We start from the raw sequence: 24,083 nt of genomic DNA on the forward strand, positions 1-24,083 counted from the left end.
TGAATTTTCTTCAATTAAACGTTTCGTTCGCTTTGTTTACATCACTGTTAGAAGCCGAAATATTTAAATTTCTGCTGAATATTGTGGCTGCATTAGCTTTTTATATCAAGGTTATAAACGTACATTGTAACGATTCTTATATGCTGATTATTTTGTAGAGTCATTAGGTTTTCTTTGAAGCAGGAGACAAGAAGAATGTGAAATACCCTCACTAGGATTCTATCCCTGAACATCTGTAATATGCATCGATTATGCTTTCAGTTATGCCACGAAATCATGTGGAAAGGAGGGAGAAAATACCTAATATACTCTGGACCTCTCGAAAACGCACCGAATGTGCTACAGTTACATCACGAAGGCATGTTGGAAAGAGGGAGAAAATGACTTATAATTTTTTATATACTAGTATATTTTTTATATACTTTTGACCATACTATTATAATACTAATACAAATTCTGAGATTTTTCACTTGAATGAAGGAAAACGTTTGCCGCTGTTTTGCGTTGTTTGGAATTTTTTAAAGTATTTTCTGAATTGTTTATTATGAGAAATAAAGGGCGAGAAATCTTTTAGCTTTCAGTTTGGAAAAATACAGATTAGAAGAAACTGCATTGCAGTTTATGTTTTATAACTTTAGCAATATTTTCCAAAAAATATTCTTTAAAATGATAAATAAAAAGCTTTCATCAGAGAGCATACACTTAGAGATTTCATTCAGAACTCTTAGGCAAAGCTATTCCTCCATGTAACATATTTTTTAAACGAGAGAAATTGCGTTTTTCATGTCTCGAAAGGGCAACTTATTATCCGTATTAGATTTATATATCTATCATTGTTCTAACATAGGTGTTTTGACATAAAATAGGACTCTTTCTGAAATAACATATCAAAGTTTTTCTATATTTCGATTATACAACTCAAATTATGCCAAGATATTAAATTTTATAATTTTTGGTGAGAAATTTATGGAGATATTTAAAAATTTACCTTGGCGAATTTTTTTTTATTAATTTATAGTAACGTACTTACTTTCCTTTTTTTTTCATTGATGCGCGAGGAGAAAAAAGGTCCATTGTTCGTTCTTTCAAATAATTTTAACAAACTGTGTAAACCAAATTTTCGTTATTATCGCTTATATTAAATACGCCAATTTTCAAAACGCTCCAAAATGTAAATTTACGTATATCTTAGGAAACTTTGAATGAAAAACTCTAACTGATTGCGGATATGCTTAGAAATAAATCTACTTTAAGATGATATTAAAAATTTTAAATGTTATAATACAAAATATTTTCGAAAAGTGTATAAAAAATATTTACAAATACGAATTTTTAAAATAAACAATAAAAAATGTGCAAATTATATTTGTATTAAGCCTAAATTTCGCATTCTGGAAGAAGGAATCAAATAAATTTAATAAAAAAGGGAGAGATATAAATATATATTAAATTCAATTAACATTGAGGAGCTAATTTTTAAAAAAACTACTCGTGCGAGTTTTACAAAACTTGGCACTTTGGCATAATTTGAGTAGAATTGAAATATGGAAAAACATTGCCATGTCATTACAGGAAAAGTCCAATTTTGGGTTAAAATACCTATATTAAAACAATGCTATATGTAAATCTAATACATATCTTAAATCGCGCTTTCGAGACATGAAAAACGCAAGTTGAATTTCGTCAATCAGCCTAGTAGAATGGAAGACATAGAACTGTCCCCCCCTTTTTTTGCCCAGTGTACCTTGAAAGTTCAGGGAAAATAACTTTTATTGCTATATTTTGATAATAGTAAGCAGAAATTTTAATATAATTTAAATGAAATCTAGCCTCGCATACTTTTAAGAGAAATATCGTGAAGAATAATATTTAAAATGAAAAAAAAGACAATTAATTTATGTTTGTAGGGCGAATCTTATGCAGATAGCCATTTCTACTTCATACCATCGAAACCCACATAGGCAGCTATCTTACTTGACTGAAATGGGCTATATGTATGTTCATAATTTTTTGCCGCTGTCTCATATGCAACCTGAATACAAGCCAACTTCTTTGGACATTCTCTAAGAGCTCTTTCTCTATAAAGCGGATAATTTTGGAGCGGAAGATAGTTCTTTAATCCGAAGAGATTATCCAGACAGATGAGCAGTCTTTCATAACGATATCTGAAAGTTCATCGTAAACTCCTTGACTAAATAAATCTATTTTAAAGTTTTATTTTCTTTAAATATACTCGTGCGTTCTATGAGGGGAAAAATGAAAAAAAAAAAAAAATACCAGCCATTTAATTGCCTTGTAGGATTCTCCACTGTGTAATTCTCAGTTAAAAGTGAAGAATCTCAATAACTAGTAAGCGAATAATCGCTTGAGTTCATGAGACAATAAATAAACTTGGAAAGGGTTAAAATACCCTTTATTATTCAACTAAGATTTAACAGAACGCTATCTTGGATTTGTACAATAAAGCCGACTCTTGGGCTTGAACTTAAGAGACTAAGAATCAAACTAAATTAATCTTAACTAAAGAGATATAACCGAAGCTATCAAAATTCTAACAGAGTTGGCCCCTTAACGTTAATTGACTGCGAAACTATCAAAAGCCTAAAGTACGGCCAAGCGTAATAATAGCTTACGAGAGAGTAGCCTAAAACGGCGGACGCGTGCAGCCAGAATATCTGGGATCTCTCTCACTAAGACAGTAGAACTTCGCGGTTAAATACTGCTCTTCCTCAGTAGCATTCAGACGTAATTCTAAAACTACGTTCTGGCCCAAAGTGGTAAGTTGAAATTAAGAATCGACAAGAAAGGAAGTTTAACTCAAAATTTAAGTGTTAATAAAATTAACATAATCCTTACAGCCTATCTGTAGAAATTGAAAATCACTTCAACCAGTGTTGAGTTGTTTATTACATTATTTGGTGGTTTATGTTTTCAGCTTAAATTGCCATTTCATTTTTGTTATGTTTCGTCGTTATGTAATTCTTATAATGAGCCATAATGTTATTTTTAGTCACTTAAGTATAATTAAACGGTAACTCGAGACATTTTCGACGATTCTAAAGCGACTTCCTGGAAAAATGATTAAAAATTCTTGGCAGTTTTCCAGCGTAGCAGTAACAGCTTGCTGTTCTAAACAAACTTCTTCTTGTTAAATGTGCAACGCGTCCATAAAGTAACGAGACAACAGTTTTACATAATCAATACTGATAAGTTAAAAGACGTTCTTTTTTCTATGCTAAAGATGAAATAGATTTCATTCCGTTTAATATATTCAGTCTCTGTACGCTCCGAGAAACTCTAAAAACTCTCCTTAATTTCAGTATTCAATGACTTTTAAAATTAATATTTATTTAAAACTGCTTAAAGTTTAAAAACTTTTAATCCAACAAAAGAAAATTACATGAATCGCTGATAGAGGATAATTTCACTAAGTGTTCTTTCAACATTCTTGGAAGACTTTGCATCACTGGATTCTACTGCAGTTTGAAGATAACTCTACTCGTGAAACTGGAGAGGTTACAACTGATGCACACACCAAGAACATAAATTACATGGATCACTGGTAGATGTTAATTACACTAAGTGTTATTTCAACATTCTCGGAGGATTTGACATGCTATTGCTATTTGATATATATTGCGATATATATTGCAAATTGAAGATAATTCTACTAGTGCAGTTAGAGAGAATATAATTGATGCGTGTGCATTTTCTGGGCGGTTAATTTGGACGAGAGTTAGAAAATAACTCATGAAAATCGTAAACCTCAATCAATGTTGTTTTAATTTTTTTCTGCTTTTAAAAATAGATTTAAAGTTGAATTTACAGTATTATTAAGATCTTCTTAAGCAAGAGAACCTTCCAAATTAAAACGACCAGACTTCCAAACTAAAACGGATGTACGAGAGCACATTGCATTTCATTACATTATCCCGCTCCAGATTATGTTCTTCAGTATATTCTAAATTTTGTAAGTTTCCGAATTTCATAAATATAATTGACATATATTTTGATATTATGACTTCATGAAGCATTACTATTCCAAATGCGTTTCTTTCATGAATATATTTTATGTGACTAGAAATATCCTTAATAATGTATTAGTCGATCTTTCTAAATGTAAGTACTAAGGAATTCGCGAGATCTGCAAATAGACTGGCTTGTAAAAAAATTAATGCATTACCTATACCTTATACATTTGGGGAAATGGACAATGAAATTAAATTATCTGAAGACTTTTAAATGAGTCAAATCTTTCTGAAAATACTTTACAGAAAGAGTTATTGACAGATTGATTGATTACAGAAAGATACAGAAAGATCTTTCTGAAAATACTTTACACTAAATATAAGTTTTCACTTAATACTAGATAAAAGTTGTAATTTTTTTTAGTTTAAAAGTTGTTCTTGGTAACAAATTGTCCACATAGTTCTGCGAATCAGAGTAGAGAAACAGAATAGTATCAATCGAAAATAGAATGTGATCAACCGACTGATGACTGGCAAGTGTGTTCCTACTCAGCCGTTCAGGAGACATCTCAAAATTTTATGTTACTCGAAACGTGCAAAATTATTAATGTAAGATAAGGATTGAGACGCGGCCAGTTTACCAGTTTACTCTTACTGCTTGATGTTTATAAAAGTCTTTGAAAGTGTTAAATTTTCATGATGTTCTTCAGGATATTTTTGTTTATCTAACTTATGTTTATCAAATACACATTTTTGGCACGTATTTCCTATATTTGGACTGACTGAGTTTTAAATTATACAAACTTAATTAAACTTTCCATTAAGAATGAGATAATAATCTCGTTCATTATTAACAAATTTGTAGAGTCAGAATTTTTTCGAAGAGAAGAAATTGAAGAAATCCGCGGATTGCCGAGATTTGAACTCCGGACCTCTCCAATACGTATCGACGTTGCTTCCAGTTACACCCCAAAACCACGCGGAAAGGAGAGAGAAAATACTTTATATACGCCACATTTTAAAGAGAAATAAAGATTGGGGACTCAATCGCCAAATCCTGGTGGTGGAGACGAATTATCTTCCACCACCTTTTATTTCGATGTGCCACTTCTTATTAGAATTTTACTGAGGAAATTTGCAACGCGTTCGCCGTAATTTGAACTCCAGAACTACCGAATATGAGTTGAGTGTGCTTTCAGTAACACCACGAAGGCATGTGGAAAGGAGGGAGAAAATACCTTATGACTTTTCAATAAAAAAGCACGTTACCGTATAAGGTTGCAATTAAAATACATTTATTTCCCAAATACTGCAGACAGCGAACAAAATATTAGATACGTGTAACATTACATATAAGTTTATTCTTATAGTTCTGTTTTACTAAATATTAATATTTATGTTCGTTCGTTCTTCTCGAATATTTCAAACTGCTACTTTGGAAAAACAAAATCAGCCAGTCGGCAGCTGATTTGTCAAATGACTTCGACGTTATTCCCGATAAAATTTAAAAATTTAAGAAGAATTCATTGAGAAATTCAAACTTAAATCTATCTGTGTAGCAGAGGTCAGTTTGAATAATAGGATAAGTGAAAATATAAAACTAGTCGTAATCTTCAGACAATGTACGAAAACAAGAAAGATTCCTTTAGCTTTTTACACTGTAAAAAAGTAAAAGAAGTTCCTAAATAGTATCCAATACAAGCACGAGCACCAGCTCTTGAGATAAGGAACGCCTATTATTAAGCCGACGGTAACCATGATAATTCCTCTGCCTTTCGGCAGATGATCCAGATAACAGCTGCTTAGCGCTGCCCAGCTGGTATAGTGACCGAAACGCCGTCGCATGGACCTCCTACACCAATCAGAGTTATTGTTACGAAATGTCCAGGCGCGGTAAGTAGCTTTCCCGCAAAGCAGGTTTAGGGTTGCCATAAAACGGCAAGCGAGGGCAGAATTGCCACATTTGGCGAAAAATAGCACAATCGGCGACATTTGGCGACAAAATTGGCGATATGCCATGGACTGATGGAGAACCTTCTGGAACGATATCTTACCGGTTTAGCCCAGAATGTTCTCGTACACAAGCCGAAAGTTATATAAACCCTACTGGTCCGCAGTCAGTGAGTGAGTGCCTTGTCGAGTGCGAGTCATTGTGTCTCGATAAAATCTGGGTATAAAGAGATGACAGCTGAGATCAAAGCCGCACTGAAAGAGATGAAAGCGGGACTGGAAGATAAGAAAACCCAGCGAGCAGAAATAAATGTCGGCCAAGAAAAGGTACGAGAGCAACTCCGACAGGTGAAAGGAGAGCTTACAGAAGAAACTGGAGCCATAAAAGACGATGTGGAAATGAGAGAAGTGGCATCTGAAGAATCAAAGGATGAAAAAATGAAGGAAGTAGCTAATGAACTGCCTGAGAAAGATCAAGAAATGATGGATGAAACATCTAACGAGATTAAAGAAAGAGAACGAAAAGATGAAGAAAAAGACAGGAATGACGCTTCTCATCCTCAGGCGTCCGAAGTTGAACTAGAAGACAGTGATAATATTGCTCGTAAAGATGAAGAAATAAATGAAGTGGCTTGTAAAGCTTCTGAAAGAGGTGAAGAAATAATTCACGTAAATAAAGTTCCTTATTCTCAAATGCCTGGAGTAGAGATGGAAGAACGCGAAAATGCGACAATAAAGTTGGTAGAAACTGATAGTGAAGTTATGAAGTCGCAGTTAGCGAGTATTGAACCATCTGAAAATACATGTGATGCAGAGGTGAGAGAAGTTGATGTGCAGCTTAACTGAGCTTACTAACTATTTACACCGTAAGAGTAGGCACGAGAATGTAGGATAATTCTTTATAAATGTATATTAATTTGTTGACAGTGTTTGCAGCGTGTTATTGTTTAGCGTTCGCATGGCATGCCTGTGTCTTGCAGAAAACTGATAGTATAATATAGTCAATATTAGGTATTTAACAAGCGCTTTGTTTTACTGAATATCTGTATTTAGTTTAACATTATTTCCCACTTGATTTTATTAACAAACAGAGGATATTGAAGATTTGCAATATCCTCTGTTTGGTATATCATGCGCTTGCAGTCAGCTTATCAATAAAACGCTGCCATCAAAACTTTAGCATATTTTTACGAATAAATGTGGAAGATTTTGCATACAAGTTTCTGACATTTTAGCTGTATTGTATCGAAAGTATGCTGAATGTTTAATCCACATAAAAGGTTTGTTGTGCAAACCGTGGCGCTTTCTCATGGCATTGTAGAAAGCATTAAGAGATACCCAAATATAGTTGTTCAGTGGTGCAGAACGCTTTTTGTATTCACATTTAACAGCATCGTAAATAGGTATGTAGATGACTTTAGGATTTTAAATCTTGAGTGGAAACTGCTGATATAAAGTAGGAGGTTTCATCAAATTGTCCAATTTTGTAAATTTCCTCTCTGTAATGAAACAATTTCCTTGCTAAGACCCCGAAAGCTGGGCTGTAATAGCATGACCTGAAATAATTCTTTATACCCCTTGAATGATAATACTCTCCGCCTTACAGTGTGTGCTATAAAGAATCCGTATGAGCCGGAAAGATTTGTGATGCTGTGACGGTTTCTTTGCATAGAAATCGCATTGCCGCGTGTTAATCTCTTTTGGACATATCCATTTTTCATTTATCTTAATATTAGCCTTCTGTCATTCTAGCCAACTGCGTTTTGATATTTATATACGTTCGGCATTTTTCGACCTCATATATTTGCTTTAATACTGCTACCAGAACCCCCAAAATCTAGTACATTGCAAAGTTCTTTAGAGGCTGCTGTAACGGCATAAAATATAAATAATTAGTTTGAAAGTAACTCATAATATTTTAATACTCATAATACTTTAATAATTATAAATGTTTACTTTGCATATTATTGTATTATCGTTTTTGGCAACAGTTTTTATCTTTAGAATTCGATTTGTTTATTAAAATATTAGAAGATGAGATTTTTGACTACTGAGCTGGTGAATAAAAATTATATTTGATGTTGATCCTACTTTATCCATGTTCTTTTTATCCTACTTTATCCATGTACACATCGACCTATTTTCACTTAAAAAAAGTCAGAGAATTGCACAAACTATGCCTTACGCACACCTTGAGTTTGTCCCACATCGATATATTTTCACTTTAACGTCAAAGAAGCACCCAATTCTACAGCAGAGGCAAACAAAAAAATACATAATCTCAATAAACTACATTTTAAACCAAACAAATTAAAAACCTGTTATGCATTTAAGCATTACACAAAGCAAATATTCACTTACTTTATTTATAAATTCATTCGTCTTCAGTCTGTGGCACAAAAAATTCCTTAACAGTATCCAAAAACTTCCTAAAATTATCTGAACTAGAAATCGTATATCGGCGTCGCCACATAAATTCACAAAAATAAGAGTAAAAAATACACTACGTTAGTTCCGGACTGTCCGAAAAATGGATATAAGTAAACCTTCATTTACAGAGGCAATTAATGCTCTTTTCCCCTTTCGTTCCAAATCGTACAAAAACTTCAAATTAACCTTATTACATTCAGCCATTGTACCGTCTAAAACAATGAAACAAGCAGTGCACTTCCTAAGCAACACACACTACAAAAACCCTTGCGAAATATCCCATGATTCAAAATTTCCCGGAATAATGCAAACGATTACGTCATAATAGGGTTTCCATAACATTCAACTACTAAGTTACCATAAATGATACAACAACTTGGCGATAAACGAAACAACAACTTGGCGATAAATGAAACAACAACTTGGCGATAAATGAAACAACAACTTCGCGATAATACAAGGGGTACCCTAAAGTCAACTCTAACCAAATCTTTCAGTGCTAGTTAGCGCTTCCAATTCACATCCGTTTTTACCCTCAACTTTTAAGGAAACTATTTCATAGTTGTTTTCATTTTTCATCCATAGATGGCGCAAGTAGCTTGACTTTCTTCCCTTATTCTTACCTCTTTATCTTAACTTATCAATGACTTCTCTCTCGTCATTTGCACATTTGCAGATTTAGAGAAAAATTTTAGAGATGTGCTGATTCGTGTTGCTTTTAACTCCTCCAATAATTAACTCCAATTTGTTTATCTAGTATTTATAATTACAAGATAATCTATGTAAGATGGAGTTTAAGTTAACTAATTTTATGATTTAAATTCACCAAAAATAAAGGAAGGAATTAACTTATTTTCGGGGTAATACGAACTTTATTTGTTTATTTGTCTTGACAAAATATTTCCATCTGTAGTGTTCAATATATTTGAGAGTGTGTCCTTGGTGAAGAGAAAAAAATTATTTTTTAGCTTTTTAATATTGTTCTAATATTAGCTCTCTCTTTATATATATATATATAATCATGGCTTTGTCATGCTATATATATATATTTAGCCTTTTAGCCTTGATAAGAAAAATTCGTCTTGGTGTGCAAGAAAAGACACGAGTGAGGTAGATGGATAAAACGGATACGCAAATGCGGCTTTCGGAAAATTTTCCATTTCATTTCGATCGCAAACTGGGGGGTCTAGAAATAAAGGAGGGAAACGCATTATTGTAGACATTTCCATGAACAAAAACTCTTGTTTAATTCATGATTTCGACCTTTTCCCTCAACAGAAGCAGAAATTCTTCAGGAATACATGAATGAGAAATCAGCCGCTTCCTGCAGCTCAGCCAAATCTTTGGATGTTACTTTTTAACTCTTTTTGCTGCGAGAAAATAGGATGGGAAGAAAAACGTTAAAGCTGTCGGAAAGAGGTGAAAATTAAATCGCTTTCAGACTTCCAAATTTCCATTATTGAGACAGGAAGAAGACTTTGAGTTGTATTTTTGGTAATTAGCTTCTGAATCACAAAGTCATTTTCAAATCTACAATTAAGGAGTTTTTGACGGCGTTTAATTGATGAATGTGTTATGAATCATGTGTTGTGTTATTTTTTAACTCTAAGGATTTTTAATTGGAAGAGCTGGTTTCTAACTGTGTATATATTTTTGTAAAAGCAAATAATAATTATAGTACCCGCCTGAAGTTTAAGTAAAGAACATGAGAGAATATTCTAGAAGGATAGAATTATGAATGAGAACGAACGATTTTAGAGGAATTTCTTTTTGGAAAGGAGAGAATGCGTGATATAAGGAATGTAGAACCTTCGAGAACGGGGAGTTGATTGCTTTTTATGGAAAACAAAATTTTCCCATGCCGTTGGAGAATGGCCTTGGACGGAGCGCGTTGCTTTATTTGGACATAACGGTAAAACCCAACGACGAAAGCCTTTCCAGCACGCTATCTTTTAAAGTTGACATTTCAACAACAACAACAAACAAAAAAAGTGGCAGTCGGTCTAATCAGGCCTAGAGGAGTACACAGGTAAAATTTTGTAAAGATAGCACTTACCGTTTTAATTCTGTAGGTGTGCCGGAAGCAGGCTTCGAAAGAGTGCTTCGAAAAGAGAGAATAGAGCTTCGAAAAGAGTGCTGAAGCGAGCATTGCTGAGAAGCGCGTAATAGAATAAAAGGTTTCACAACGATTAACAAACACTAGATTTTGAATACCGTAGTAAATTTAGAATTAACCCAGTTGCGCCACGGGGTGACCTGCTACTTTACACCCACCCAAAAAAGCTCTTCTTGGTTATATGATGATTACATAGGTATAAATGAAAAAAACAGTTACTTGGCTGTATGATATTTACATTATTTACATTCCATATGTACACTTTCGTCTATTTGTTTTCATGGAGGAACTTTTCGAAGAAAGTAACGCCACCTTTGAAAAGAATAACTCAACATTACATGTTTTGCACATATACGGATATCCGTATCAGATTCACTTATCTGAATGCAATTCATGTAGCACTTTCAGTGCTTCAGAAATGGTCAAGCCTCTCCGATCCATTTGAAAAATAATTAAAAATCAGGAAAAATAAACTGATATTATACCTACAATTAGAAAATATAAACTATAAAATTAAATTAAATAAACATCTACAACTCAAAACTATCAAAACGTATAGTTAACAAAACTTCTTTCAACGAAAGGGAAAGAAAAAAAAAAAAAAGAGAACTGCTCTAATGAAAAACTAAAGAGCTAACTGATAAAATTACCCTTGACTTTCAGAAAAACACCCTAACACAATTTCTTGGTTGATAATAAAACTTCTCCACAAAAGATAAATAAATAAATAAATAAAACTAAAATGAAATGAAACACAGATGGCGTTTCTATTGTGAATGAGCTCACCGGAGAACTGCAGTGAAACAAAGGTACAAGATGTTCGCCGTTGGATTTTAAGCAAGATTTCAAGGTAAAAATTTAAAACTGATATAGAATAAGGAGATCAGCATACAGCCAAGAAAATAACATAGAAGTTTCTTTTCAAAGAATTACTTTTATATCCTAAAAAAAAATCTGGAAGATTTCTTTGAAAAATGAGGGTCTTTAGAAACTAAACGTAGCTAAAATATATGGACTGGTTTGTATTGTGCTGCCATCTAGTATATATAATAATATTATATATAGTAATGTATAAATTCTTTTTCATTCAGTTTTTCTGTATATACACAGGGAGTTTTCGAGGTGTGCCCAAATTGGGCACATTGTGCCGCAAAGAGTTAGAGCGGTTGCCGAGAAGAAAGGGGAGGGAACGGACACAAACGGTCATGTGAGAACGAGTTGGGGGATAGGACTTCTCTTCTGCGAGATGACCCGAGGAGAAGGGCGATGGAAAAAAAAAAGGAGGCTGTGTTTGGAAGAAGAACGAAACCCGGCCTTGCAGTGAGAAAAGAAGGGAGATTACGTATCTAAGAAGAAGAGCCTGGGGAAAAGGTTTCACTCACCTCACGGTTTGGGGATCAATCTACACTTTCCTTTGTGTAGGACGCTTAGTTTCTGACAGAATGGAACCTTTAAGAAGTTTTGGTGCTTCCCATCATAGACTATTCCTCTCTCCAATACTAAGGGTGAATTTGCAAAGTTAATACAAAGATTCGACTTTCTTATCGCGGTTAGGATCCGTATACCTCGCTCTGTGTTAGATGTAGCAGTAAGGACTATCTATACTCAAGGGAAATTTCTCGTATGGGTTCCCATCATTGTAAAATATTAAGTTATGTGTTTGCTTCTTATATATTATGAAGAAATGTATGCTAATGGTTTTTTAAACTGATTTTTGAAATTTGATAAGTAACACTGTATGTCGTAAAAATTTTATTTCTTTCTTTTTCTGTTTAAGTGAGTTAAATAAACGGAAGCTAAACCATTTAAGTACTGTATTTATTTCGAAGATTCACTGATGGGTTGTTCCGTTTTATTATACTCACTTTTTTTCGGATATATTTGTGTGTAATATACAAAACTTTTCATGATCATTACTTAATTAATTAGGGAATTTTCTCCACAACTAATGATACCTTTAAATTTTCCCCATAATTAATTGGCAACATAATTATAATATTTAGTGCTCTCGTATTTTTCTGTCAAAAGTAAAAACTGTCGCCAAACAGGGTAATTTTGTGACAATAATAAATAAATGGGACTTGACAACTCGATCTTATGTATGTTTTTAAATAAATCCGATCTTCAGTAAACTAGTTTAATTTTCGTGAAGAAAGAAAAAAGGTAAACTGCTATTTTTCTGTTTCTTTATTGCATTTAAAGCAATGATTAAAACTTGGGACCATTTTCTTAGAGAAGCAAGCTGTAGAATATTTTCAAAGTTACAAGACTGGTTATACACTTTGAATATGATGCGCATATTCAAAACACTAAATGACTATGCTAAGTAGCACAATAAAAAATACTGGGCAGTTGCGTAACAACCATTTGGTTTCCCATTAAAGCCAATTTACAAAGGAAAATAACAATTTTGCTGCTATTTTAATAAATGTCATTAGGAATGTTTAGGTGGCACAATTATTGGGGCTAGTTTTAAGGCATTTGTTTGCCAGATAATATTAGAACTTTAGCTCATATTTATTTAAAATTTATATGATACATTCGAAACATCTATTATCCAACTAAATAAACAGCGACCTAGAATTATTTAACTAAATAAGTACGGTCTGTTCCTCTTCCAGATTGATTAGCGTAAGTTTGGCCAGTTTTCGCGGTCGACGAAAAACGCATAAGTACTGAATATTTTATATATTAAACATATTATGCTTTAATTCGCTTTTAAAAGCAGCAGAATATTTTTCTCGCAATAAACGCATAAAAATTTCCAAAATGACAACATTTTCAATCAGAAATTTTGCAAGATTTTTTGAAATAAAACTCTATGTTAATTTTACGAAAATATGTGGCAACGACTAGCGTAAATTCTATTAAATGCTTTGGCGTCAGTCTAACTCGAGTCACAAACGATTACCTGAGTGTCTGAGCCGGAGTGTCTCGAATTTTATTTGCAGAAAAACGTATTTAATAAATCTATTTTTTTGGCATAGATGAACGTTAAGGCCTTAATGTTTGTTGCGTTGAAAGCCGGAGTATCGTTAATTTTAATGCAGTCCATTAAAAATAAAGAATATTTTACCATTGTGAAAATTTTAGCATTTACATTCATTTGTATGTAATTAAATTGCCGTTAAAGAGCATTTATGGTTCATCTAAAGCCGATGAGGAATGAATTATAGGATTATTAGAGAAAGACTGAAAATTATTTCGGTGTCAAGTAAGTGTATCCATTTTATTTTTAATGGTATCTTATAATTTAAATCAACCCTATTAATAAAACTAATTTAAAAAAATTGAAACGAAGCTTATGAAATTGAAACGAAACTATTATCCAAAGAACTTACGGTCAACGATTATGAAGTATTCAAAGATAAGATTAAGAAAGTAGAAATTGAATTTTATTAATTTGGGTAAGCTGATTTATGTGTGTTGTATTAAAGAAAATATAGATACTTATGGTTACAGAGGAGGAAGGCATTATTAACATTATTTCTGAATTAGATTTTGAGATTTAAATCAGAAATTTTGCAAAATGAAAGTAGAATTTTAAAGTCCTTCCAATTCTGGAATAATGTTTCAACTAACAAAAATGCCACTTCCAACATTTTGAAGTAATTTGCATAAATGGCGGCCTTTTAGAATATTTTCATTTCTACTTTTATAAAAAATCTTATTTTATATGATGTAATAAAATTACAATGTTTGAAATCTGCTTCAAAGGACGAAGCAATTCGTGTTATTCAATTACATGCATTTGTAAATTCCAACTATATATTAGCATCTTCTCTTTTGGAATAGGACTATTTTGATTATGACAAAGAACTCATGGACTATTTGCAAAAATAAAGGATGCCTCTGAAGAGGCTATTGAAGGAAAAATAGCTTTTATTCCCGTTATAAATGGAGAAAATCGCGAATATTCTCATGCAGACAGCCCGTTCGTTGGAATTTGAAATTGAATCAATTGGTTTTATCATTTAGCAGCTGACTCTGGTCCCTTTTTAAAGAGAATTTTTTTAAATATAAGCCGAAAGCTTGGCTCTAGTCTCTTGTTAAAGAGTATTTTTTCACTATAAACGAATTTTTAACGAAAGTTTACGCTCATTTGAAATGATTCATGAATACTCAGATCTTCAGAATTAACTTTCCTCTGCTAAATTAAACCCATCGGCATTACCGGTGAATTTGATAAATTATTGAAAAAAATATTATATTTTCCTTACATAGACATTATGATAACACATGAGAAAAAAGTTTGTTTTGCATAGTATCGTATGTTTTCATTTATGCCTCGTACTTAGATTTATTTTAATATATTTAGCTAAGCATGATTAGTTTAAGCCACAGTATGGTTTCTTGATCTTTATCCTTTCTGTTTATGATATTTTATTAATTATTAATCGTATTTAGTTTTCTAGAAAAAGAGTTTCTTATTAGTCAACTAACTATACCTATGTCACAAATTAATGTTTCTTTCTTCCAAATAAAACCTATCGCAGATGTATCCAAATGTATCTACATACACTGGTGTGCACAAATTAAGGACGAGACGGTTTTTTCAATATAACTTTATACAAAAGCTTTCCAAATCAACACATTTAATACCGTAAGATCCCCAATACGTAAGGACATGAGTAATGTAAGCAAAACTTACTAAAAGAGAAATCAGAGGGATAAAAAGAAGCTTTATTGAAAAAGTAGCATGGAGCGCAATGCGACTGAAGGCCGAAACATCCCTGTGATGGGTGTCCAGCAAGAAACATCCGGTCTTTAATAGGGGATATGATCTCCCCTGACTGCTAGGCAGGTTTCATAGTGTCTGCCCATGCTGAGAATGAGAGTGTCAATGAGTTGTTGAGGCATTGCTGCCCATTCGTCTTGCAGCGCCAATCGAAGCTCCGGAATCGTTACTGGTGGTAAGGTACGAGCTGCCAAGCGTCTGCCTAGAAAATCCCATACATGCTCGATGGGATTGAGATCCGAAGATCGTGCCGGCCAATCCATACGTTCAATATCCTCACTCTCTAAGAGCTGTTCGGCATCTACTGTGCGATGACATGGTGCATTGTCGTCCATGAAAAGGAACTGCGGACCCATAGCGCCTCTAAAAAGACGCACATATGGAAAAAAAATCTCGTTACAATAACGGGTCCCGTTGACTGAACCTGCGTCGAAGATTTGAAGGTCTGTACGACTACCAAGCATGATGCCTCCCCAAACGAGAACACCGCCACCTCCATACCTGTCCCTTTCAATGATGTTCGAGGGATGATTGCGGCTTCCCCGCTCTCTCCAGATGAGTATTCGATGAGAATCGCTACTCAGACTGAATCTTCTCTCATTTGTAAAGAGTACTCGTCCCCATTCATTGTCTCTCCAATTCCGGTGTTCCCGGCACCACAGAGAACGCCTTCTCCGATGGGCAGGCGTTAGAGGTACACACCGTATAGGGCGTCGTGCAAACAGATCCCCACCGTGCAGTCTTCTGGCCACGGTAAAACGCGATATCGGTCATCCAGTCGCCTGTGTCATGTGTCTAGCGATTTCTCCCGCTGTCTGCCGCCTGTTTCTTCCGGCCTGTAAGGCAATATACCGGTCATCTGCGGGTGTGGTTCCTCGTGGACGACCACTACTAAACCCCCGGATAGCTGTTCCTGTAGTTTGAAATTGTCTCCAAAGTCGTGAAACGATGCTGTGAGCAATTCCAAACTCTGCAGCCACACTTGTCACACTTCGTTCAGCTGATATGCTAATTTTTCAACTTCGTCCTTAATTTTTGCACACCAGTGGCTCACATTTGTTTTCGGACTCTTGTGTTTTTTAGTTTTATTTGCAAATATCTATTACTAAATATTAGCAAAAATACTATATTTTCTTTCACATATACTAATGATCATCTATTTTAGAAGCTGTCTGTTCTGTAAAAAGGTATTAAAACATTTTTCGATTTAAAAGAAAATACTCATAAAAAGGTCTGAGAATGAACTCGCATACAGTGGCTCACATTTATTTTCGGATTCTTCCGATTTTCAGGTTTATTTGTAAATATCAATTACTGAATGTTAGAAAAATGACTTTATTTTTCTCACATATGCTATTGATCATATATTTTAAAACCTACTTGTTTTCCAAAATGTTACCAAACCGTTTTTGGAAAAAACACATATTCAAAAAGTTCTGAAAATGAGCTCACGTAAGTATTCTCACATTTAGAATAAACAGTTTATATTTCAGAAAAGTATGAAAATAACAGGATATTCAAAATTTCGTTGGATACTCTTAAGCTAAAATTAAATTTTTTATGCGCTTTGTTATGGAATCAACTATTTTTTTTTCCTTTAAAAGTGTTCGATTTGTTCCATTTCTACGTAACAACTGCTTTTAGTAGAGCTTTAGGAGAAGATTTATCTTTCTTTCTTGATTTCTCTAACTCACTCTATACATATTCCATAGGATTTAAGTCCGAGGAATAGGGAGACGTTTTGATAACTTCTAGACAGTTGTATAAGGACTATAAACAATAGTAAGCAAACATTTAGGCCTGTGTGTTCAAGAGTGCTATCTTGGGAAAACTTAAACATATTTTGCATTCAAAGTTTTTTTGCAGATATTTTCAGATTTTCATTATGGATGTTTATTATATTTATATTAATCCATATTATTTTGGATAAACGCTATATTTCGCATTCCAAACACAGTGGAGCATTCCCAAAACATTGTACCTCCATTACCGTGCATAATATTAAGCAACAGATTTTCCGAATTCTATTCTTAATCCCAATTTTGCCTTCATAGTGACATGTATCCAGTTATGCGGCTTTTGGCCATCCATTTTTAAAAATTTTTTATTTATTTATTTGTTGGTTCTGTTATTTGTCAAAACGGCCTTTTTCGTAATTTTAAGCAAATTAATTTCGTAATTAAGCATAAACTAATTAAGTAATAATTAACTAAGCATTAATTTCTAATAAAGTAATTACTTAAGAATTTTTTAAATTTCTTTATAACATCCTTAAAGGCCGGCATCATAGTCTATACAAGGGCCCACAGGCTCTCTATACGGCGCTGGCGAGTAATTTGAAATTGTTTAAAATAACTGTACATATTAAACATAAATTTAGTCAACATATATATATATAATTTTAAAAAAATGACATGACTCATTTTCAAAAAACTGTGTTGTAGGAAGATTTCGGTCTTAATTTGGTATTGTATTTTAAGAATAAAACTATTGTTTGTTACGTGTGATTATGGCAAAGCCTCGAGGGATATCTGCCTAAGGGGAGGTATGCCTTCGTGGAAGACTTTCTAAGGGAAACTTGCTCGTATACACGTTACACATGGGAAAACCACGAAAACTCCCTTGCAGCCAGCCCGTTCGCGGGATTCGAACCTCGGACCGAACTACCAGCGTTCAGCGACTTTACCGCTCGGCCGCTGGTGGGCTATTGTTTGTTACGACACGAGCCGTATTTAAGGGCAGTTAAGGGCGTAAAAAGCAGTTTGTAGCTCGTGAGCTGCAATTAGGCCACACTTTGGTGTATCGAAATAGTAAAAAAAAAAGTTAATTATTTATCCATAAAACTAGCAGTACTGTGGAGTCTGATTATATTTTAAAGAATAAATTATTAGAGTCGGCAGCCAATTAATTGAGTTTTAAAGATGTATTAATTTTAAAAGCTGTCTTTTTAAAATCTGCCAGTGCCATTTGCATTTCATACGTTTATTCGCATTAAAATATTTTTTAAAAACTAGAGTCTTAATTCATTGAGTCAATATGAAAACACAAATTCGAATACAGAACTCATACTTGAGTTTAGATCCATAAAGTAAATACAATAGTATATATATGTTCTGTTACAATTAAAACTTTAAAGTTTTATCAAATATGGAAATTTCTTTTATGCGGTCTCACTTAAAGTCTGTTTAAATTAATTTCAGTATTTCTTTCAGAGTTACCGTATATACCCGCGTATAAGTCGAGATATTTTGGACAAAAAAAAAAAGACTTCAAAGTGGGGGGGGGTCGACTTATACGCGGGGCCATAAAAAATTAAAAGAATCGGAAGTTCAAAAATTTCTTTATATAATGCAGTTGTTTTCTTCCCGCACTCAAATTGGACGGCTTATCAAATAAGTCACTTACTTGAAGTAATTTCATGACTTAAATTATGTGACGAACTAATCACAGTTAAGTCACAGTCACATAACGTTAAGTTTCGATAAAACGTACGTATAAGTCTTTGTAATAGTTATTGTTCATTCATGAAACACTTTTGTTAACAGGCGTACACGTCAAAATTTAAAAAAATAGCCCACGCAATAACTGAACAGTTTGGAATATTTCTTTTAACTTTTAAAAAGGGGAAATGCAGATAGATTTTACGTACGCGAATCTTTTCTGGAACAAATTCTAGAATTTTAATTCTAGAATTCTAGAAGAAGGATTTTGATTTTGTTTATTTACCAAAGTGTTTTTTATCGTATATTTACTTTTTTTTCTCAGATGATTTTGAATAAATGTAGTACTTAAAAAATTTTTTTCGAAGTTTCTCGATCGATTTCGGAAGTGGGGATCAACTTATATGCGAGTTTCTTATTTTCTACGAATTTTTTATGTCGAAGTGGGGGGGGGGTCGACTTATACGCGGTATCGACTAATACGCGGGTATATACGGTAAATCATTTTATTAGTCATTAAATGCATTATAGTGTTACGTACAAACTGCTAATGAAAATTATGCATTTAAAAGAAAGGCCTTAAAATTTTAATGCCTTTTTTTAATATTAATGAATTAGTTTTTATTAAACTTTACCAAATTCGTTAAATTTTACTGAGCATTTTAATTTCAGTTTGAAAATAAACCTGACAGAGCGATATATGTATTTCTTTATGTAATAAAGTGTAAGCAGTTTTCGTCCTCCTGAATGCGTGCATTTATTGTGTAATTGGAACCACGTCTAGTTGTCAATCAGAAATCTGGAGTTTGAATCCCGGCGAAAGCCTAGCTGATACTCTCATGTTTCTTCCCTCGATAAATATCTAAAAGACTCTTCATGGGCGCGTGAGCTAAAATGTAGTAGAAGCTAATTCATCATCTCTTGAATTTAACGATTGGGTCCCTTTCTCCCAACGCTCTTTAAATGGGAAAGAATATAAAGAATTTTCTCCTTCCTGACCGCTTGATTTCGTAGTGTACTTAGTAGCACATGTAGCTGGCAATCAGAATGTGAGAGTTCGATTTCCGGCCAAGGCTCTGCGAATTTTGTGTTTCCTGCTCCAAAACAAAGATAATGGCTCTATAAAATAATTTTAAAAAACCTTTTATTCTGTTGTAATATTTATATAAGAGTAATTTTTGAGTTACATAATTGGGATATAGAAAACTGTAGAAGAATTTCATATCGAGACTTGCCATATGAAGTATCATGCAGCCTTGTAATCTGCATATGACTCATCTTGAAGCACCTACATATGTCAAGAAAATTAATAATAGGATATGATTCATGCAATAGTGCGCCGAGGCTTGATCAATAAGTATTTAATATTGCCCAAGTAGGTGAAATTGTACTTGCGATCGAATTAAGAGATTTAAAAAAATTCCACGAAATATTCCCCCAAAACAATTGACGTTAATATTAGAAGGAAACACTTTCTAAAAGCTATTGTGTTTTCTATCTGGTTAATGCGCGGGCTATATTTTGAATAATGTAAATGTATTACGCTTTTAACATGCTTAGTCAAGTGCATTAAAATTGTAATATGATCAGCAACAACTGGGGTTTGTTTAAGGAAATGGCTATTCACAACACAAAACCGAAAATTGGATTCGTAAATCCTTTCATAACACAAAAGAAATGCTTTCTGACACGTAGTAATCTCTTCAACTGCATTCGATTACCATTAATAACTGAACAGAATAGGATTTGTCACCAGGATGACTGTAAGTTTATTATTTCCACATCCCAATTGACATGCACATCAGTGAACGGGGTAAAAAGATAATAAACAGATTCCATATATAGTGGTGTATGTCATGCAGACATCATGGATAGTATTAAAAAGGAAAGGAAAGGCTATAAAAGAATTAATACTTTTCTTGTTTATGGTATTTTTATAGCCCCGTCATGCAAATGGTCTCTGAATCCACTGATTAACTTGCTTGATGTTTGTGCTTTTATTAATTAGCTTTTTCATACTTCTGAACTTTCATCATTTTTTGCTGTTTCCTAACTACGCAGAAGTGTTTATTGTTTTCAGTAAATGCATTTGTTGTGGTAAGTAAAATGGATTACCGTTTGAAGGGAATGTTTGTGGCAAGCCTCAAGAGCAAGCGATCTTTAGTGAAGAAAAGACATAATTGTTCAAAATATGCAAAATTATCTCATGTATAATTAAAACTTTTCTTTGTTAATTAAGATGTTAATTTACGATTTAAAAAAATCTGAAAGGTTTCAGATTTTAAATTACGTCCAAAGGGGCATTTTTGTGTGTTACCTTTATTTATTAAATATTATGTACTTTGCACGTGAAACATAAAATTCAGTTCAATAGCAATGTCGCAAAATAATTTTAAAATGAGCTTATCTTTAGAATTTCCAATACACAGTTATGCGCGCTGGAGATGAAAAAGTTTTTTTTTCGTATAGTGTTGCCATTGCTCGCTTTCAAATCGTTGAGTTTGTTACTGAAAAATTCGTTAAAGTTTTACAAAATATGAAATCGATCATAAAACAAATTCCAAATTTCAAATTTGGTCTTCCACATGCACATATCCGTAGGAGGATTACGTCATTCAAAATTCGATGTTTTTAACATCGAATTTTGTTTTATAACAATGCGAGAAATATACATACATTTATGCAGATTTTTCGTTATTTATTTTCTCAAATATAATGCAGGACTCTAACATTTGGTGGCAACAGTTTGAAAGGTGAAACGGGCATTTATAGTGATGCAACGCAAAATCGCAAAACGAAAATAATAGTCCTTCAGGAGCAAAGCCCCTTTGGACTAATAATTTCATACTAATTGTTTTTTACCGCGTGGCATCTCTATTTTAATGGCTCATTCTAAATATATGATTTTGTGGCTTATATCTTGAATTCCTTGGGGACTCGTTCTGAAATTAGTAGCCAATCATAACTGTTTACTAAAAATGTTTTAGAGTTAAATTAGAATATGCAAATAAAGTTTTCAGTGCTAGTTTAAAAATATAAGAAACATAAACGTTATATTTAAAAAGTAGCATTTTCCCCCCTTTTAAGTCGATAGAGTTCATTCAATTATAATTCATTTTGTACGAATGAACTTTCAGATCTGCAAATTCTGTGCAAATAAAAATGCTCTTCTTTTCTCTTACAGTTCGTAATTTTTTAATCGTTCTCTTTAGGTACACGGCTAGGCCAGGCTTCAGAATGCTTCGTTTATTGGAAAGATCCTACGACGGGGGATACTTGGGGTTTAAATTTTACTTCGCCGGTCGATGCCAAACAGTTTCGGGATTGTTGCGTAAGTATAAATTCTCATACTGCTGTCATCTCCATTTGCATTTTAAAAAAACAGTTCCTTTTTTTAAAAATGTAATGTGATACTTAGCAAAGACATAGTTAAAAAAAATCATAAAATAAAAAACATTTTTTAAATCTAAATTTTTCGCCTAACATGTACAGTTTTTAATAATTATTAGTTAAAGGGTATAGCTTCCATTTTACTTTCTGGTGCAATTTCTTCCAGCCTCTAGCACTAACTAATAGTATAGATTTGCATAAACAGATTGAATAACTGCATAGATGTGTAATGAAGGCCTATTGCAATAATTCATGAAGTATGTGCTGAAAACGTTCCTAATGTTAGTTGTTCTAATAAAACATTAATGACAATTATGTGTGTATTGTTTGACAATCAAACGAACTGTGCAGAAACAAGTAACCAGTAATTTCTTCTTGCCATTCTTATTAGTTTAGGATGATCCAAAGTAAAATTATTAGGTCAACATTGTGCAGAACGCAAACTTTAAGCATTTATGTACTTGACATGTACTTTACGTACTTTTTATATACTCATGTATTTGATAAGCGCGAATAATTCTATGGTTTGGTTTCCTATCAAATGTCATTAAAATCATAGTATTTATTTTACCTATCATATGCAAACTCTAATGAAAGTTAATGCAAATTACTCATGTTTAACCCCCGACACTTCCAATTTAATGTTAGATTTCTTATTGGTTTTCTCTTCGAGACGAAACCTTGATTATGTTGCAAAACTTTGTGGAATGAAACAGAAATAATTGTTATAATTCCTTTAAATATAATCTTTGATGATTACCTTTACAGCATAAATATATTGGATTAATCTAGGAAGCTTTCTTTTCATTTTTATTTATACTCGAATAAACATAAACTCATTCTTTGACTTGTGTATGAAATACATGATCTCGATTTCATGGGCTTTATCAATTTACCTTCTAAATTATCGTCTATAGGTTTTAATTCCTCTTTATATCCTTGTAGGATACTTCCATAAATTTTCAGCCAAAAATTTCAAGTTGAAATTTTGGACTTACAGAATTTTTAGCAAAAGACTTCGAAGGTCATGGGATTGTTGCTTACTATCCGGATTTTGTTTTCTAAGTTATTTTTATATTTTAAATGTTTAATAAAAATATTAGCATTTCTTGATTTATTTCTTACTGCTCTATTTTATGACCCCCATCATCTCTAAAACACGCTTTACTCAATTCATATATCTGATGCTGTTATTACTGTCGTAGTATTGAGTAGCTTGACATTTATTCGTGCAATGTATCAGACCAAGCAAAAATCATCTCATCGTATTTATCTCTGCTAATTAATTTTTTCATTCTAGTTTTTGATTACCTTGTAAATAATTGGTGGAGAATTTAATACGATACATTCCGATGACCTCAGTGATCACGTGACTTATGTATAGCTAATGTAAATAAACAAGGTCATACTTCCTCTTCTTCTCTTGAGGAATGTATCTTATTGTGACATTTTTGCTTCTGATAAAAATACCAGTGTTTACAGAATGTTTGAAATAAAGGTTTCCGTAATTCGTGATGTGAAGTTAAATTACTTTTATAGCTAAATCTCTGTATGATTTACAACATTTTATTCAAAATAAGTTTTAAAAGCATTTACAGATTTTTCTCTCTGCCGTTTTCATGGTTTTTGATTTTAGACTTGTTGTTTTGTATTTGCACGATAGTTTTGCTGGGAATTTAAACTTGTAAACCTGAGACATTTCTATTTGCATGATTACAGTGAGCGCTTAGAATATCAGTGTTACTGTGCTGTAGTATAGGTTAGGTACATAATAGATTTCTCTCTGTCATTAGTTGACTTCACAACTGATTACGATTATGTGAATTTTTAATCTAATTTTGCTTGAAAATTTTTTTTTCTGGAATAACTAATGCTCTTACTTTACTGCTACTAAGAGATAATGTAATTGTAAATAGTACAGTGGCATGTATATTAAAGATGTGAAATTAAAATATAACATTACCTTGAAGAAAAAGCTGTTCACTGTAATTTGATAAACAATATCATGAATATAACTTCACGAGAAACAAGTATAAAACCTAGGTAGGGAA

At 32.9% G+C, this 24,083-nt stretch overlaps 1 protein-coding gene across 7 annotated transcripts in view; it reads left to right on the forward strand.

The window, feature by feature from the left end:
* Window positions 1-24,083, forward strand: part of LOC118195621 (protein still life, isoform SIF type 1-like) — a 749,226-nt gene that overhangs the window by 427,008 nt on the left and 298,135 nt on the right. For all 7 annotated transcript variants that reach the window (XM_085813741.1, XM_085813746.1, XM_085813743.1 and 4 more), the window contains exon 4: window positions 21,855-21,973. In XM_085813741.1, coding sequence (XP_085669867.1) covers window positions 21,855-21,973 — 119 coding nt within the window. The remainder of the gene's footprint in view (window positions 1-21,854; window positions 21,974-24,083) is intronic.

The sequence above is a fragment of the Stegodyphus dumicola genome, chromosome 3 (genome assembly GCF_044657685.1).
Source record: "Stegodyphus dumicola isolate Sdum_Otavi_A_Nest chromosome 3, ASM4465768v1".
Lineage (NCBI taxonomy): Eukaryota > Metazoa > Arthropoda > Arachnida > Araneae > Eresidae > Stegodyphus > Stegodyphus dumicola.